General features: G+C 36.7%; 3 protein-coding genes across 5 annotated transcripts; 1 reads left to right on the plus strand and 2 right to left on the minus strand.

The window, feature by feature from the left end:
• Positions 1-688: 688 nt before the first annotated feature.
• LOC109187881 (acetolactate synthase small subunit 1, chloroplastic-like) lies at positions 689-5811 on the minus strand. 2 transcript variants are annotated; one of them, XM_019338262.1, is made up of 12 exons: positions 5447-5811; positions 4767-4980; positions 4590-4673; positions 4391-4459; positions 3594-3677; positions 3093-3245; positions 2318-2404; positions 2002-2106; positions 1799-1921; positions 1533-1685; positions 1161-1226; positions 689-929 (listed from the first exon to the last, which is right to left on the minus strand). In XM_019338262.1, the coding sequence occupies exons 1-12, from the start codon at positions 5677-5679 to the stop codon at positions 846-848; spliced, it is 1455 nt and encodes a 484-aa protein (XP_019193807.1). In that variant the 5' UTR covers positions 5680-5811; the 3' UTR covers positions 689-845. The 2 variants fall into 2 exon arrangements, with proteins under 2 accessions (XP_019193807.1, XP_019193808.1); XM_019338263.1 differs by lacking the exon at positions 3594-3677.
• A 1609-nt stretch (positions 5812-7420) lies between these two features.
• Positions 7421-10015, plus strand: LOC109188121 (pentatricopeptide repeat-containing protein At4g01570). Its single transcript, XM_019338658.1, has one exon. It carries the CDS (start codon positions 7515-7517, stop codon positions 9921-9923), a length of 2409 nt encoding a protein of 802 aa, XP_019194203.1. The 5' UTR covers positions 7421-7514; the 3' UTR covers positions 9924-10015.
• On the minus strand, positions 9474-17858 carry LOC109188122 (gamma-tubulin complex component 2). 2 transcript variants are annotated; one of them, XM_019338660.1, is made up of 22 exons: positions 17577-17858; positions 17444-17496; positions 17166-17211; positions 16879-17013; positions 16365-16496; positions 15787-15870; positions 15608-15706; positions 15406-15497; positions 14759-14831; positions 14271-14423; positions 14045-14164; positions 13901-13954; positions 13290-13373; positions 13070-13144; positions 12825-12956; positions 12280-12405; positions 12089-12196; positions 11014-11076; positions 10768-10842; positions 10475-10677; positions 10231-10395; positions 9474-9498 (listed from the first exon to the last, which is right to left on the minus strand). In XM_019338660.1, the coding sequence occupies exons 1-21, from the start codon at positions 17667-17669 to the stop codon at positions 10269-10271; spliced, it is 2127 nt and encodes a 708-aa protein (XP_019194205.1). In that variant the 5' UTR covers positions 17670-17858; the 3' UTR covers positions 9474-9498; positions 10231-10268. The 2 variants fall into 2 exon arrangements, with proteins under 2 accessions (XP_019194205.1, XP_019194204.1); XM_019338659.1 differs by lacking the exon at positions 9474-9498 and having other exon boundaries at positions 10114-10395.
• Positions 17859-18429: the final 571 nt, after the last annotated feature.

The raw sequence follows: 18429 nt of genomic DNA on the forward strand, positions 1-18429 counted from the left end.
GCTGTTCAGATTGGACCATAACAAAGGCATGAGGGAATGAAAGCAGAAAGTTGAAGAGATGATTAGGCTGTCCATCCCAGGCGTGAGGTCCCCCTACTCCATTTCTCATCAAATCCATTCTTCTATCTGCCAATGCATGTGAACAAAATAAATTGAATCCTTTTCACCCCCCACCCCACCCCTACAGTGCTGCTATGCTATATATGCTGAGCTTGAGGCTAAAGCATCATGGAATTGAAGGCCTCTCTAACATCAATTTCACTTCCTCTAATTTTATAATAAATTAAAATGACTATTTATAGTCAATTTGATTGATCATTTCATGTCTCAAATGCATGTATCTCTTGTTTGGAGAGGCTGCATTCTAAGACCTTTTGTAGCTAGCTGGTTGGATACATGCATACACCAAAGATGAACCCATCTCTGATCTGACACTTGATTCGTCGTAAATTATATCGTGGACCAGGATTCACCACTTGTCAATAATATATTATATTATTATATACCATCAGTAATAACAAGTACATAATATATTAACTGTAGGTACATAATCTGGACATGGTGGACCCCGGTAAAGCGATTATATTGTTCATTGATTCCAAAAGAAAACTACATACATGTGTTAGAAACTTAGAATCAGTAGTATTATGAGAGTTTGAAAAATGGATTTATGAGAAACCAGAAGCACTGTAGAAAAGCAACACAATCTAGATTTCCATATATGGTATGCTAGTTTTTAATTTCAACAGGTAGGGAACCAACAATGAAGAGATTGCAGAGTGTTATCTACTGGTCTAACAAGCAAGTGGAACATTATATGCATTGTAGTGTTTTAGGTTATAATCTTACGAAGGGAGAGAATATCCTCGGAGGGATGTTGAATCCACCCGAGACTCGCGTACCAGAGCCACACGCCCTGTCCGTGCCACCTGCAGCAGGAAAGAAAATGATGATGTGTATAAATGCACAGCTCGATCAAGACATTACAAGTGGATCGTTTCGCATCCACTTCGATCATCTAAAAGTCGAGATACTCCTCGTGGAACTAAGAACTATTGTGTCCAAGTGGATCGTTTCGCTCCAGGACCTCATGGCCTTCAATTCATATGCTCAATGTGAAGCAAACTATGAGTTTTGGATGAAAGTTTGGGAAAACAAACCTCACAAATACCAAAAGGCTCCAACAGCCTTTGCAATGCGAGCAACTTGTTAAAATCTCCAGTCAACTGCAAGAATTGGCAATATAATAATCAGGTTGAAATTTGAGTTCCCAGATTTAGCTTGATACAATAGGATTGAGCAAGTTTGATAAAATAAATTGGTTTCAGTTGAATTAGTTACTATCAGCATCTGATGGTTCTCGTTTTTCATTATTTAAAATCAATCCATCTGGGAAGATGGATACTAAATTTCAAGATTCTTTCAGTAAGATGATAGAGTGAAAGCTCCTGCAGCATAATTGAGAGGAACAACATGCATGGTAGACCATAACAAGAATCTTAAATTTTATAATGTTAGTCGGTTAGTCCTACCTCCAGAGTTATCGTATGATGAGACACATCAACTGGTTTGGCCCGGAAAATTTTGGCGATATCAAGGACATCCCTCCTGGCAGCAGCATTAGCAGCAATTTTGATCAGCATCAGTTCCCTCTCGGCAAAAGGTAAATGAGTTATATCTTGAACCTGAACAATCCGCCAACCTCATATTAGCCTTTCGATCTCACAGTGATACACACGGGCAAGCAAAATCAGAATTTCCAACAGCAAATACTAATAGAGAACAGAAATGACTTCACCTCGTGAATATCGACCAGCTTGTAAAATTGGCGAACCAATTTTCGAATAGTTTCATCAGTTCCAGGAACGACTGTTGTAATGCGTGATAGCCCCTCTTTTTCAGCAGGGCCTACAGCGAGACTCTGTGCCAAAATAAATTCTTATGTTTTATTTTACTGATTTTCAATTAGAAAAGTTTAACATAAACAGGATAAAGAATGACCTGAACATTATAGCCTCTTCGAGATATAACCCCCGTAACCAGATTCAGAACTCCAGGTGAATCATTAACAAGCATGGTTAGCGTGTGTGATTGAAGCCCACTTGACTGCAACAATAGATGAGATTATGCTTACTAAACCTGTATTGGCACCCTTAGCAGTGGTCCCGTTAGAATCATATAATGCAATATTAGTCAGTCTCCCATCAGTTATGCAGTAGTATTGCAGTCTATATGTTAAGGTTTTCCTCTACTTTCAAGCTTAATGGACAAATAAACATATAAAAAAGATGATCTGAGTGGTTGATAATTTTCTTACATCTTCATCATAGAGAACTCCCCAGTGAGCATCAAGAACTTTATTAACGGAGAAGTCATCATACGCTTCCACAGGATAAACATCACCCTTCATTCAAACAAAAGAACTTAGTCAATCCAAAACATTAAGGGCCATGTTTGGTAAAATAGTTAGCCTATCAGCCAATTTTGGCTTATTTGACCACTATTAGCTATTTGACTTGGTTAAACAATCAATATGAGTGTTTGATTAATTAGCTTTTTGTAACAACTTATTGCTCCAAAATGCTAAAATTAAAAAAGCTGCTCAAAGTAGCTTTTTCGATCAGCTTTTTGAGAAGGTCAATTTGTATGTAATCAGCTAACAACTAACAACTAATTTAGCAAACACTTTTCTACAATCAGCTAATGCTATCAACTAGTCAAACCCACTAATCCAATCAGCTAACAACCATTTACCAAACACCCCTTAATGAAGAAACTTAACCAATCATATATTAATTATGTTTTCTAATTAATTGATAGAGAATAGATATATACTGCAATATTTGGCATGGCATGTAGATATAAAGAGATATCTCGAACGCAATAGAATCAACAATCCAATTGAAGTGTACTTGAAATAATTTCCTTCATTACCATGTAGACTGTAGTTTAGTCAAATGCAGTGAGTTGGCCTAACTTGACATACAGACCGGCTAAGATATACACGCAAATATATTATATCCTTTATACAAGTTGAACAAGCTTGAGAATGATAGAACGTATTGTAGAACTGAAACAGTAGAATTACAAACCCGAGAGTCATTATTCAATTTGCCGTTCATTGTCTGACTGACGTCTTTTAGAGTATCTGCCCCAGACACCGTCTGCTCAAGGTCGGGATAAGAAGCTGCAGAAAACCTCCAAAAGGGGGCTGTCTCACCCAGCTTTTCACGTCTCAGAGAAATCTGTGTTCGCAATTATGTAAACATTCAACATTTTTAATAGACGGCTCGTCTTGCGTGGCAACATAGAAAGAGAAGAACCTTATGTAGTTATCATAACCATCTTACCTTAGGATAAAATTTAGCTTTGAAAGCATGCAGGAAATAATTTTTTTAGATGGCTAGAAAGGACATTTATATGATCTCCCCTTACCATACTCACACAATATCTACTCAATTTCTTCTCCGAGGGATCCTAAATTTTAACAAGCTAACGGTAAATGATTGGTTAATGGGGAAGTGGTAATTCTAAAGCAGTTATGGCCATATAGGTTTGTGAGTATTAATGCATTTCAAAGATTGAAAATGAACCTTTCCGGTTCTAGCAAGCTCCTTTATTCCAAACTTCTTCAAATTTCTAAGAACAGCTGCCATCTTTCCTGGGTCACCTGTTACCTGGGCCAATAATAAGCAGGGTACTTCAATAAACAAGTATATACAGCCATATTGGGGCTTAGGGTTTAGGATTTTAAGTTTGTAAGTAATGGAGGAAAAACCACAAGTCCTTTAAAAATACTGTAATATTTTTAATAAAAATAATCAAACTAACAAACTCTAAATATGTGAAGTCTAAATATATGTTGAAATATATATATATATATATATATATATATATAATCAATGAGAATTAGGTAGCACGGTGCATTTGGACATGCTTTACAGTACATTGATAAATGTCACAGACTAGATTGTGTGCAATTCGCCCAGCATGAATGCACCAAGCTACCCTGTGTGCATTCGTGTAGTAGCTTGTGTGCATTTTCGAAGGGTCTCACGGGAACATGTGAATGCACTTGAATATTAGCCTATATGTGTGTGTGTGTTTTGACATGTTGAGGCTTCCAATCTGTGTGTACACAGGCCACAGTTTGACTCCTAACCACAGGTGCAATACAGACCAGATACAAGAATACTCAAATGCTAATCTGGTGGTAACACGTACACTAGCACCTACTAGTATTAGTTGAACACATTAATGCTGCAGTAAAAATCTGACAACTATCCTGATTACAATAATTGCTAATCGTACTAAATCCAGGAACAAAAACCGAGTAAAAGACAGAACCCTTATGGAAATAAAATCGCATGAAAAAGCAAATAGTAGTTACCTCTATGGTCACGGAGTGATCTGATTTATCAACAATTTTTGCTCTAAAGATATCTACCAACCACATTATCTGAATATCAAATCCAACATGAAGAGCCTCAAATTAGACTCATACGTTCAATGACTTAAAAGAAGCTAGAACAAGTGAACAGGAACTAAATTGTATGGAACAGATTGACAAAATAAGGATTTGAATATACTTCTGCATTTGTGTCTGGCTCTGCATTAACTTTTATTAGCATCAATTCTCGTTCTACTTGAGGCTCCATGGACAGATCATCCACCTGATCAATGAGACAGCACGGAATTACTGAGTGCAGACAGTAAAAAATCCACCATCCAAATTGTTTTTTTTTACAGGAAAAGTAGGAAATAACCTTCAAGACATTGACGAGCTTGTTGAGCTGCTCTACAACTTGCTGCAAAACCTTTTCAGTTCCAGAGACAACTATGGTGAAGAGCGCCCTGTCTTTATTCAACCCAACAGCAAGAGACTCAATGTTATAACCTCTACGGGCAAAAACTCCAGCTATTCGATTTATGATACCACTTTCATCCCCAACAAACACCGAGATGGTATGGCGCTTTACCCTGAGATATATACAAAGTTAGTTAGACTTGCAAAAAAGGGATCCACTTGCTCAGTATCTTCGAATGAGTTTTTTCCACTTTTGATCCCATATTTCCGCATTTGGTCCTAATTATTAATTTTTTACATTTGGTGCTTTTAAATCCTTGCAACATTTGGTTCCTCCAACCTAATTTTTAGTTACCATTTATCAATGACCAAATTTTGAATGCAGACTCTATTACATTGTAGTATCTGTTCAAACATACTTTCTCAATATATTAAGAGCATAAAAAGTCAACAATGTCTCCACTAAAGATCAATCTCATGACCTCCAGTAGAAAAGGTCACTACATACCATCTAAGCACAAAATGTTTTGCATTGCATATTATGTGTTTGTATTACAGACAGATATATATCGTTATAGAGTAAGTAGTACTAAAAAAATAAAAATAAAAAACAAAAAACAACAAAACAAAAAAAGGTACCGAGAGAGAGGAGGCGAAGGAGAAGAAACGGAGGCAGTTTGGGCGAGGGAAACAGAAGCATTATCCGCACCGCAACTTCCACTAGCATTTGCAACAACCTTGGTGAAATGCTTTGTTTTTGGCCGGAAAACGAGCAGCGTCTCCGCCGCGCTGGGCGGAGGCGATTTGCTGAATGCTGGTGGCGCGTTCTTCCTCGTGCCGGCCATCGGGCACTGCAACGCCACCGCAGACATAGTGGTAGCGAGTAGCGACACCGTTCTTCTTAGCTCAGCTTCAAGTAAACAGTGAAAGAAGTGAAGAGGAAACTGGAGGCTGTAGTTGTGGCGCAAGTTGGACTATTTTTTTCCAATTTTTCACTCTCGGAGTAGTAGTATTTAAAGAAAGGGGTCTCCCGCCACGTCACACGTTGGGACCACCCGATTTGGACAAATCACTTGTTCTACTTGTACTCTCATTACTCAATTTTGTTATTTTTTGTGAGTTAATTCCAACAATGGTCCTCTGACTATATTGATTTTTCAAAATTAGTCCTTGACTTTTAATTTGGACACTTTAGGTCCCCTGACTTTCAATTTCTTTTCAATTGAGGTCCTTTCGTCAGAATACAGTTAATTGAATTTTAAATGAAGGGGTAAACTCATCATTTCACCTGCCTATGTATTATTCTTAATATTTCTCCATTGTATATGCGATATATATGAAGATAATCTTAGTCGAAACCCTAAAATGTTCCTCGTCGTTCTCCATTTGCTGACTACTCGTGTGTGCGTTTCTCTATTATTGAGATGTTTACAAGGTATAACAACGAAATACGAAGGGAGAAATACGAAGAATAATACATAGGCATGTGAAAGGACGAGTTTACCCCTTCATTTAAAGTCTAATGAACCATATTCTAACGAAAGGACCTCAATTGGAAATAAATTAAAAGTCAAGGGACCTAAAGTGTCCAAATTAAAAGTCGAGGACTAATTTTGGAAAATCACTATAGTCGGAGGACTATTGCTGGAATTAACTCTATTTTTTGTTTCCAGTTTTCAATTTATTTTATACGTAATATTTTACAGTATTATTTTATATATGCATATCGTACGTTTTATTACTGGTTAATGATATATTTAACTTTTTCCGTATTGCATTATGGATATAAATTATATAATAATAATAATAATAATAAGTTAATAGCTATATAATATATGAAAAATTTACGGATGAAATCTTAAATATATAATCATTTTTCTTGTTTAAATTAAACAAATAATGAAGCTTGTGTTGGGCCAGACGACTGGGTCCTAGCTAGCTAGTACCATTGCATGCTTTCTCTTAAACACTTCTAAGAGCAACGTGAAACACGAATTTAATTTAGTTTAGTTTAGTTTTTTTTTTTTTTTTTTTTTTTTTTTTTGGTCAGTTTTATGTGAGTTGGATGAAAGAATTAAAAAATGTAAAAAATTTAAGGTGGTTAGGCTAATCCTATTAATAAAAGGATGAGACTTGTAAAGTGATGTGAAAGAAAAATAAAAATAATATTTTTAATTGTTAATTGTGTTGTAAGTTTGCAACACGCAATTTTTGCAGTCATTTGGCAGCATTTGTATGTTCTTTATATATTTATATATATTAAAAAATATGTATTAATTTATTATTATGACGTGAATGTATATGTTTTCTGAAAATGAGAGAGTATTATAGAAATATTAAAACAAAATGTAAAAATTACAAATTTGATAATAAGGAAGTATGGTCAACTAGACGAATGAGTGTCATTATTTTTTTTTCTTCTCAAAAATTATGCGTCTAGCAGAAAATTATGTTCTACAGATTCAAACTCTTTTTACTGTCTGTTTGGTGGGATGTAATTGAATTACAATTCTAGAGAAAATTATGTCCTATTTTATTCATTAAATTATAATTCATTTCCTCCCTAATTTCCGAACAACTGGACATATTCATTACTTTTATTAAAAATGTTCACTGGGCCAACCGAACAGGTTCTAGTGTTCTACTATGGTCGATAATAGAGTTTGGGAAGACAGGAAAACATATAGAAAACGCGAATGTAGAGTAGATGATAGCAAGGAGACGGGTTTCTTCCTTCTCCACCGCAACAGCCTCCAACATTGGGAATCTGCTCGTCGTCGCTTCCATCGCCAAAGCTTTAGCGAAGCCCGGAGGATCGCAGAACCTCGACGGAAATGGAAGTGACTCCGCCGCCGTTCCCCTTTCCGAAGACGTCGTCCTCCAAGTCCTCCGCCGCAACTCCCTCGACGTCTCCAAGAGGCTGGATTTCTTCCGATGGTGCTCTCTCCGCCCCGACTTCAGACACTCCGCCGCCACCTACTCCCAGATTTTCAAAACCGTTTGCGGTTGCCGCGGCTACCACGGCGACATCTTCGGGCTGCTGGACTCCATGAGCCACGACGGCGCGAACCTCGATTCCGCCACTTTCAAGCTGCTCCTCGACTCCTTCATACGGGTCGGTAAGTTCGATACCGCGCTCGAGATTTTGGAGTTTGTAGGAAGCAAGTTTTCCGATGACATTGTTCGCAATTGCTTGAGCAATGATGTGTATAACTCCGTTCTGATTGCCCTAGTCCATAAGAATCAGGTGAAAATGGCCTTATCCATATTCCTGAAACTGTTGGAATCCAGTAACAGTAATGATGATAATACGAATGGTGAATTCGTAGAAGATGCCCTAGCCTGTAATGAGTTGCTGGTTGGCCTCAAGAGGGCTGAAATGAGAGCTCAATTCAAGCAAGTCTTTGATAAGCTCAGAGAAAGGAAGAATCCTTTCCCATTAGACAGATGGGGTTATAATATCTGCATTCACACTTTTGGGCTATGGGGAAATTTGGCCACTTCCCTTATGCTGTTCAAAGAAATGAAGGAGAGGGGTAATGCCTTTACCCCTGATCTCTGCACTTATAACAGCCTAATTCAAGTCCTCTGCGTGCTCGGGAAGGTGAAGGATGCTCTCGTTGTCTGGGAGGAAATGAAGGGTTCCTCAGGTCTTGAACCCGATTACTTTACTTACCGCATTCTCATCCAGGGATGCTCGAGATCATACCGAGTAAATGATGCCATGAAAATATTCAGTGAGATGCAGTATAATGGGTTGTGTCCTGATACCATTGTTTATAACTCCCTCTTGAATGGATTGCTAAAGGCTAGGAAGTTAACAGATGCATGCAATCTGTTTGAGAAAATGATTGAAGATGATGGTGTTAGGGCTAGTTGTTGGACATATAATATTCTCATCGATGGCCTGTTTAAGAATGGAAGGGCTGTGGCTGCTTATACATTGTTCTGTGATTTGAAGAAGAAGAGTAATAGTTTCGTGGATGGGATTAGTTACAGCATTGTTGTTTTGCATCTCTGCAGGGAAGGCGGGCTTGACAAAGCAATGGAGTTGGTGGAAGAGATGGAAGCCAGAGGCTTTGCTGTTGATTTGGTTACTATAACTTCACTCTTGATTACGATTTATCGGGAAGGACGCTGGGACTGGATGGAGAGGCTTATGAAGCATATTAGGGACAAGAATTTAGTTCCTATTGTTCTAAGGTGGAGAAAATCTATGGAGGCTATGCTGGAAGTTCGACAGAGTAAGGAAAAGGATTTTATGGCAATGTTTCCATATAGCGGTGACTTCACAGATATTTTAAGAGTTGGAGATTCAGTAGAGACAGAGGCTTACACCAGCCTCTGTGATGATGAAACTGATCCTTGGTCATCATCCCCATACATGGATCTGCTCGCTAGTCAAGCGAGCTCTGGCAATTTCTCTCCACATATGTTTACACTTTCCAGAGGGAAACGTGTGGATGGTAAGGATGCAGATTCATTTGATATGGACATGGTCAATACCTTCTTGTCAATATTCCTGGCTAAGGGGAAATTGAGCTTAGCCTGCAAGTTATTTGAGATTTTCACAAACACTGGTGCTGATCCTGTAAGCTACACATATAATTCTATGATGAGTTCGTTTGTCAAGAAGGGATACTTCAATGAGGCATGGGGAGTTCTGCGTGAAATGGGTGATAAAGTTTGCCCTGCAGATATAGCAACATATAATGTGATTATTCAAGGCCTAGGAAAGATGGGAAGGGCAGATCTGGCCAGTGCTGTCCTTGATAGACTAATGAAGCAGGGTGGTTACCTTGATATTGTGATGTATAACACCTTGATTAATACACTAGGCAAAGCAGGGAGGATTGAGGAAGCAAACAAGCTTTTTCAACAGATGAAAAGCACTGGGATAAATCCTGATGTTGTCACTTACAATACACTTATTGAGGTTCACAGCAAGGCAGGGCGACTTAAAGAAGCTTACAAGTTTTTAAAGATTATGTTGGATGCTGGGTGTGTCCCAAACAATGTAACTGACACAATTCTAGACTTCCTTGAGAAGGAGATTGAAAAGGTACGATACCAAAAGGCCTCGATTAAAGGCCCTAATGTAGATGCTTCCTTGTGAGTAGCCAAAGACAATTTGAGGCTGCTAATTTATTTCTATTCAGTATTTCAGTGTTTAAATCTCCTAATTGAACGTACAACTGGCTTTAGATATTCTACTTTCTCATTTGTTTTGGTTAAAAGTTTAAAATTGTTTAGTGAGTGAAAACATGGAATAGTTCAAAAGCAAGATGCGTGTATGAAGTGCCTTGTTGAAGCCTATAAAAAGCCCGTTTCACACTTTCATTAAAGATATATAGTCAATTAACATTAATGACAAACTAGCAAAAACATACACAACAGCACTATTCTTAAACTGAAATGCACACCTTCAAAGCGCCACGGCTGTGAGAAAAGACATTGTAACTTATTGGTCGTTCCCTACACCAAGAATCCACTGTGCAAGATGAGTTAAATATGGCTCTGCTCGAGAACCACTGCTAAAAATTGGTCCCAGGCTCTGCAGCTCAGCTGTGAATTCCCTCTCGAACTTCCTGCAGAGTATTCGTGAATTAATACACACAAATGGGAAATGAAGGGTTGAGAGAAAATCGAGCCATCTTGATAACTTACATAATGGATTCAAATACTGTGGCATCTTCACTAGCTGGTTTCAGCTTCTGTGATCGGGACCTCAGCTTTAATCGACTGAACTTTTCCATCTGAGGTGCATCCTGAGGCAAAGTCCCTGTCACAGGAGCCTCAAAGGCAGTGGTAATTAGCCGTTGAGTAGCTGCTGCATATTGTAGACATAGAGATTTTAAACGCTCAACCTTCTGCATAAAAAGAATAACAGCCAGTTAGAATTCAGAAGTATTCTACACTTCCACCAAGTTTGAAGCCAATAGAAGGGACTAAAGATTTACCTTCAGAATAGCAGGTGAGAGAAGCAAACATTCTCTCAGGCACTTGTCAAGAAAAAAATCGTGGTACTGTATCACCTGTTTACCAGGTAAAGGTAGGTGGAAGTAGGGAATTCAATTAGACAAACTAGATCAGGTGAGATACACAGCTGCCAAAGCAGTTAGTAACATAAATATATGATTAAATCATGCATCTTGAATTGACCATCTTAGTAAACATGAATCTCATGAGAGTATGAGACCTCTCACCTCATCAATGCTTTTTGCAGTTTGAAGTCTGCTCTGCATTACATGCCAATTAGGCTCAAGAACCTAAAGAACATAGACAACATCAGTAAATACCTGCAATGGAACCTCTGTCCAACAGTGAAGAAACATAGTTTAATATGAAATGATGTTTGACAGGATTGTATCCCCTGTGCATTGATTGGAACACATTTGTTCGAGAGTTTTATTTCTGTGGAAACCGGCCTTAAGTTGGATGCACCATATTGGTGTCTCTTTTGTGAACAAATTGTACTGATTAAAAAATTAGCAAAAAAAAAAAAAAAAAAAAAACAGTACTCCGTATTAAAGAGTCATCATTTAGTTCAAAACCTACAATAACTGATCCAAAATTCCAATTACTCATGCAATTAAAAGAAAGAGTTAATTTCAGCAATGGTCCTCCGGCTATATTGATTTTTGAAAATTAGTCCCCGACTTTTAATTTGAACACTTTACATCCCTTGACTTTCAACTTCTTTCCAATTGAGGTCCTTTCATCAGATTACGGTAAAGTGGACTTTAAATGAAAGTGAAAAGTATTTATTCCATTTGCCTAATGTATAATTATTCGTATTTCTTCCTTGTATACGCGACTTCGGACATCAGATTCACTTAATTGCTTAAACTCTAATGGAATTTTGTTCTTTCAAGTGGATTTTGGGATTAAGCAATTAAGTGAATCTGATGTCTGAAGTCGCGCATACCAGGGAGAAATACGAAGAATTATACATTAGGCATATGAAATAACTACTTTACCCTTTCATTTAAAGTCCAATTTAGTGTAATCTGACGAAAGGACCTCAATTGGAAAGAAATTAAAAGTCAAGGGACGTAAAGTGTCCAAATTAAAAGTCAATGACTAATTTTGGAAAATCAATATAGTCGGAGGACCGTTGCTGGAATTAACTATAAAAGAAACAACGATTTCACACATTTGGCACATTCCCACAACCAAATACAGTAAAAGTGAAAATTATACCCTCAAACAGCTATCAACAGATAACATAAATATAGAAGTATTTTCCACACTTTTCTTTTCATTATTGGTAAGACTTGCCTCAGATGTCAGGTAGTGCAGGAGGCTGTTAATAAATTTTAGCATATTGCGACATAGTAATGATGATACAGAGACTGCAGTGCCATGCATATCAAGTTTCCGGACACCCTACAAATAGAAGAAAAATACATGTCAGAGGAGAGCAGATAAAAAGTTTGCCAACAGTTGATAAAGAAGTTTAAGCCACATACTTGATGTACTTGCCATGCCCCAGAGAGCTGTCGGTCAACATGTTTACAGTGAAATAGAAAGCGAAAAATTAGTTGGTATTTTATCAGGGCCTTCCTTGATATTACGAGGGACAATGGCCATTGAACCTGAAATTCAAACAACTTATAAGAACCACAATTGTAGGCAACATGGATGGAGAAACATTTCAAATGTATTACCTTTATTTTATTATATATTTTATGTTAAATCCCCATAAGTTCATAAGTTGCAGGCCAAGAATAACAGCATTTCAGAATGAGAAAAGGAATATAGAACAGAATTTACACCCTGGATGCAATTAAGTAAGCCAGGCGGCCTACAATAAAAGATCAATACCATAATAACTATAGAAAGAGGCAGCTAGTTGAAATTACAACCTAACAAGATACATCAGATAAAAGCAGCAAATGTAAGAAAAAAATACTGTTTGTTACCGCAATGGTGTATGAGCAACTCAATATATTCATTCAATGTAAAGATAATGCCTTTTGAAATACACACATTTAAAATAATATGCATTTCATACCTTGTAATTCAAAGAAAATGTTTCCAAGCCAGTAATGCTTATTGGTTCCTCTAAATTGTGACCATCTGAAACAAACTGAATAACTTCAAGATCTTTTAGAGTACTCAACCTTTTTAACAAAGTAGTTCTCTCCTGAAACCAGAAATTGAAAGTCAATACACTCTTGCAGATTCATCGTCATGTTCTCAGAATTGAAAGTGATAGTCCTTTTTTATCTCCTCTTCATTGGTGAAAGTGCTACTTACCACACAACATGACAAGTCCTCATGGCAAGGATCAGCTGCAGCAGCTGTGGTTCGCAGAGCAAGGTCCAAAAGAGACTACATAATACGAAAACATATGATCCAAATATCAGGATATTTTGAGCTCAGACATTTTATCAATATAGAAGATTGATTATGAAAAGAACTATCAAACGTATAATCCCTAAACAACTACAGAGTATTTATGTAAAGTAAAAAAGACCTGAAGTTTCTCCACTGAAATCTCATCTGGCTTCTTCATGAGCTCCTCTCTAGCTATATCCATGAAGTGAACCAAGAAATCACCCTGCATAATCAGTCAAAAAATGGTTACAAAAGTAAGTTGATTGAGGAATAGGGCATCTTTTAATGAAGATAAAGAGTAAAATCAGTAACCAATGTAGTCAAGAATCCAATACTGCCCCCCATGCCCTATCCCAAAAAAGTACACCCAGAAACATATTTTAGACATGCATGCTTGTAAAAACACAAAGCCATAGTCCATGCATGAGGGCATGAAACTACCACAATGTGGCCTCTAGGGAGGATTAGATGAACAAACCTATTCTTTCTACGCAGAGTGGGCAGACAACAAATAGAATAAAGAGATAATGAAATGTGAACAACAGAATTAATCTAGAAGCAAGGTCTAGAAAGTGCACCATTTAATAGCTACAGAACCAAAAATGCATTGAGTCATTGACTCATGCATATTACCATAAAGAATTGGGGGAACAATATATTTGGAATTCATCACCAGAAACTACCCACTCAATCACCAATTGACTTCTTAATTCCTAGGCCTATTACATTGCTTTGCTGAATTGTTAATACCTGATCAAGAAGAAGGTAGTGCTTGATAGACCGCAACTTTGCCATAAGATCATACTGCCAAAAACAATATGAAAATTAAGAATTTCACTTAACTAAAAATTCTTACTGTTTTTTGCCAAAAGGACAAGTTATTTCACTTCTCACCTTTTCTTTAACTAGATTTAATAGCTCACCACTGGCAAAATCATAAGCAGCCTTGATGCACTCAAGATAATGGTGATTTGAACCAAAACTAGTCAACTTTGAATTTTCTGCCACGGGAACCTACCAAAAGTAACCCCTGATCAAGAATATCTGCTAACAATGCTGTAGGTGATAACAAAGAAAAGAAAGCATATAAAAACATATTTTGTTAAATTATGTTATAAACCTGAATACTGTGTCCACACTCTCTCATGACATTCAAATATTTTCCAGTTGTTAAAATTGTTTCAGCAGCACTTGCAAGAAAACTTGGAATGTCACCCTCGAGGCTGTAACGTTGTTGCCAATACTTGGCATCATAATCTTCCGTGAGACTCTCCTACATAAGAGGGAGAGATATCAACTAAGGCATAGTTCTGATGCAAGTCTTTGTATACAATATCTCATGCCTTTTAACCCAATACTTTTAAAAAGAAAAAATTACACTTTGTAAATGAAGTGGTGGATTTGGTCCCTAAAGTAAGGGTTTTTTTTTAAAAGCCCTAGGGATCAAATCTGCCACTTCGTTAAAAACTTAGAAACTAAATATAGTAATATACACTGCAAATAACTGAGAGACTAAATCTACACCACAGTCACAACTAAGGGACTAAAAGTGTTACTTTCCCATTAAAAAAAAAAAAAAAAAACAAAAAAAACAAAAAAACTCCTTACCTTATGAAGAGACTTGTTCTCAGCAATAAAAAATTCGCCATAAGGGTCATCAATCTTTCCCTCATACACCCACCTGAAATGTATTAATGATTTTGGTTTGAGCAATGAAAATAACTACTACTGACCCAAAGAAACAGTAGAAACTTCCTTTTAAAGATAGAGTTATAAACAAGATCCCAGATGCCTGATGGCAGCACCAGAGACTTGGCCGTAGCCCATGACAGGCAGGATGGTTCACCTTTAATTTCAGCTAATAAACCATTTTCAAACACTCAATGCATAGAAATTGACATACCAGCAGTTTTAGCTAAACTTCCTTTTAAAGATAGAGTTATAAACAAGATCCCAGATGCCTAATGGCAGCACCAGAGACTTGGCCATAGCCCATGACAGGCAGGATGGTTCACCTTTAATTTCAGCTAATAAACCATTTTCAAAAACACTCAATGCATAGAAATTGACATACCAGCAGTTTTAGCTAAATTTCATGTAATGTGAAACTAATGATTAGTCTTCACTTCGTAATAAGATGCAACCCACCAAACTAATGCAACCAAACCCTAGTTGGATGAAGATGAGATGGGGGTGCAAGAGATTCAGTAAACTATGAATGTGACCTCTTTTCATATTTATGTAGTACAGAGTACCTTTCTAGTATCCCAAGATATGCACTGTTTGCTGATTGCAGCATCTTTTCCAGCAAAGACCTGACTACATGATCACCAGACATTGCCTTAGCCTGGAAACAAATGATCAGAAAGATAAATTTCTAACACTAAAGAAATTTGAGGTTTCAAGTATAGCAGATTAAACAAATCCAAGGTTTACTCAAACACTCTAAGTACGTACCTGGCTTTGCAAAAGATTAATGACTGCAGAACCAGATATATCACTGCCTGAAGCCTTTTTCACCACTATGGATAAAGCTTGCATTGAACCCATCATTGGCTAAATGAAACAGTTTAGCAATTATCAGGATATCTCCAAAATAAAAGATGAACAAACAAAAGGAACTAGAGTCTAAATACCTGACAGTAGAACCACAATCCTTGTATAGAAAGCCTTCCTAACCGAAACTGATGCTCAAGCTGAGCCACCATGGCTTGATAATCCTGAGATGGGGAATTTTATTTCACTTATTATTTTACTTTTCTCTAATTGAATCTTCTTTCAACTTCTAGATGCTCAAATTTTATAGCCACATCAAAAGGGTTCTGCCATGCATATGCTAAAACTTGTGATAATAGTATGGGAAAACAGCCAAAAAAATCCAATGGAAGTATCAATTTTGTTTCATCTGTAGGACCAAGACAACATCCTTCTTTCATGTAGCTATTCTTCTGACCCTTTTCCCACCCTTGTAAATTAAAGCAACCCATAATCTCCTAAGAACAAAAATCTTTTTCCAACACAACCAAAGTTTAACCAAATGTTGGTTGGGTAATGTGTACTCTAAGCTCAAGGCTAAGAGTTACAGACATACAGCAAGTATAAACAATGACATGGAGATGATCAACTGCAACCAAAGTTCAAAAGCAATACTGTGGAATAGCAATATAAGTATTCTGGAAATCTTAAATTACAGTGAATATCATGTGAAACCTACTAGAAGAAGTGCTCTTAAAGCAGCTGCAAAGGCATGATTAACTAAGCCAGTTTTGAACTGCGATCTTGTCTCAACAAATTGATTGATCAGCAAATAACTCTCACATAAAGGGAACAGCCTTTTTGAAGATTCCTGCAGGTTTATGTAATTATATTGTTATAATTGATCAAATAGTTATCGCAAACAAACTTGCTGATGTGTCCATAATATATTTTCTTAAGCACAATTAGCATTCAGCTACATTCTAAATGAAATTAGTTGTTGAGTTCCTTTAAGATATGATCTACAATTTATATCTTTTTGCTCAGTCAATAAACTTGTACCACTTAAATAAATAAATATGAGTAACAGAGCTCTTCACAAAAGTTAGAGCAATTTCTGGTTCTTTGAAATTTCACTTTGGAAAGTTCAATGACTTCAAATTCCTACAGTAAAACTTCATAACATTTAGATCAATAAGACAACTGTTCATGTATTCCTTTTTTCCCTTTCCGACCATTAAAAAGAATCATACCTGGAGTGCCAAATCCATAGATGCGTCAACCTGGAAAGATATACTATCTTCCTTCCCTCGGACTCTTTTTATTGAAATATAGCGTCCTTCAATTCCAATCAAAGCAGACAATAGGTCATCAATTACAATCAGTTCCTGCATATGGTGCAGAAAGACAATTAAAAGTTATGTGTCAGTTTGGCCATGCAGAACATAATTTATTTATTTTTTGGGTAAATTGAAGAAATCAGGTATTCACTAGACACAGATATTAAAACTTTTTAAAACATATCAATATTTTTGAATACCTGAATTGCAGCATGGTAGCAACCTATCGCCTTGTCCACTCCAGAACTGTGAGAAAACAAACACATCTTTTACCTCTTATTCTTTAAGATTAAGAAACAAAAGCTTTCATAATAGAAATTAGAAAAATAGCAGCAATGATTGTCACTTCCCTATATTCGCAGAACTTTGAACTTCAATTTTTTCCTTACTAAATGACAGCTGTAAGATAACAGTGACAAAGTTGAACGGATCCAAGCCATATTTCAACTTTGAAAATGAGCTGATATGAAGTAACTACCTGAAAGAATCCTTGGAGAAACCCTTGGATTCCGAAAATGTAGATTTCGTTTCCTGAAAACAAAAGAATAGGATGAAGAAGAAGAATTTGAACTGCAAAATCATCAAGTGAAATGGGAGATGGAGATGAAGACCTGGTGGAAACGGCCGGTAAGGAAAGGTCGATCCACATTCCACCGGGGAGTTGAAATACCGGCGCCGGCAGTAGCTGTAGCAGTTGAGTCCATCACCACTCGCGCCGGAATCACTCGATAGCTGAGAGAGTGACGATTTTGGGGCAAAATTTCTCCAAATTCTGTTCAAATTTCCTCGCGTTGTCTCTTTATTCGCGGAGTGCTTTAAATTATACCACCATTTCTTCTACAAAGCTACGCCCAAAAGGAGGGAAAATGCTAGAAAAAGTTTGCTCTTCCTCAAAGCTTTTTGAAATTTTTTTTTTTTTTTAAATATAGTGGATGTTATTGGAAATAGAAATCACAAATAATATTGTTAATATTTTGATTTCATCACAAATTCTAGGATTTGTGAGACTTTTTTTTTTTTTTACTTGGTGTGTATTGAATAAATTTTATTTTGATATAATTAAACTTGTGATATTTAAGTACGAGAATTTTCATACTAAATAATAAAATTATAAAAATATTATTAATATTAGAAAATATTATGATCCACTCACTTATCCACCTCTTTCAAAGACGGATCATGAGATTTTTTGATTAAATTGGAAGAAACTACAAAGACGAACTATGAGACTTTTGATTAAATTGGGAGAAATGAGAGACTCGCTATCTTACCCACACTAATTGTAAAACAATTTTTTTTGATAGGTCATGAAGTGTCCTAAGCAAACATATATAATTATGCATGGTTGATCCTTGTGCATTATCCATAATGCTCATGTAGGAGCATAACAAGGAAATCAATCGTTCTATTTTGCTCTCGGTACGCTGTACAGTTTGTGTTTCTCATCACTGTCGTAAAGTGACA

The sequence above is a fragment of the Ipomoea nil genome, unplaced genomic scaffold (genome assembly GCF_001879475.1).
Source record: "Ipomoea nil cultivar Tokyo-kokei standard unplaced genomic scaffold, Asagao_1.1 scaffold1421, whole genome shotgun sequence".
In the NCBI taxonomy this organism is placed as follows: Eukaryota; Viridiplantae; Streptophyta; class Magnoliopsida; order Solanales; family Convolvulaceae; genus Ipomoea; species Ipomoea nil.

Excerpts from the sequence above, each read along its gene's own strand:
- LOC109188121 (XM_019338658.1), top strand. The coding sequence starts at position 7,515 with ATGATAGCAAGGAGACGGGTTTCTTCCTTCTCCACCGCAACAGCCTCC.
- LOC109187881 (XM_019338262.1), bottom strand. The coding sequence starts at position 5,679 with ATGTCTGCGGTGGCGTTGCAGTGCCCGATGGCCGGCACGAGGAAGAAC. Across the intron at positions 3,678-4,390 it reads ATCACTCCGTGACCATAGAG|GTAACAGGTGACCCAGGAAA; the intron begins GTAACTACTATT and ends TTATTGGCCCAG. Across the intron at positions 1,227-1,532 it reads ATCATACGATAACTCTGGAG|TTGACTGGAGATTTTAACAA; the intron begins GTAGGACTAACC and ends CAATTCTTGCAG.
- LOC109188122 (XM_019338660.1), bottom strand. The coding sequence starts at position 17,669 with ATGGACTCAACTGCTACAGCTACTGCCGGCGCCGGTATTTCAACTCCC. Across the intron at positions 17,212-17,443 it reads TTCTCCAAGGATTCTTTCAG|TTCTGGAGTGGACAAGGCGA; the intron begins GTAGTTACTTCA and ends GTTTTCTCACAG. Across the intron at positions 15,707-15,786 it reads GATTGTGGTTCTACTGTCAG|CCAATGATGGGTTCAATGCA; the intron begins GTATTTAGACTC and ends TGTTTCATTTAG.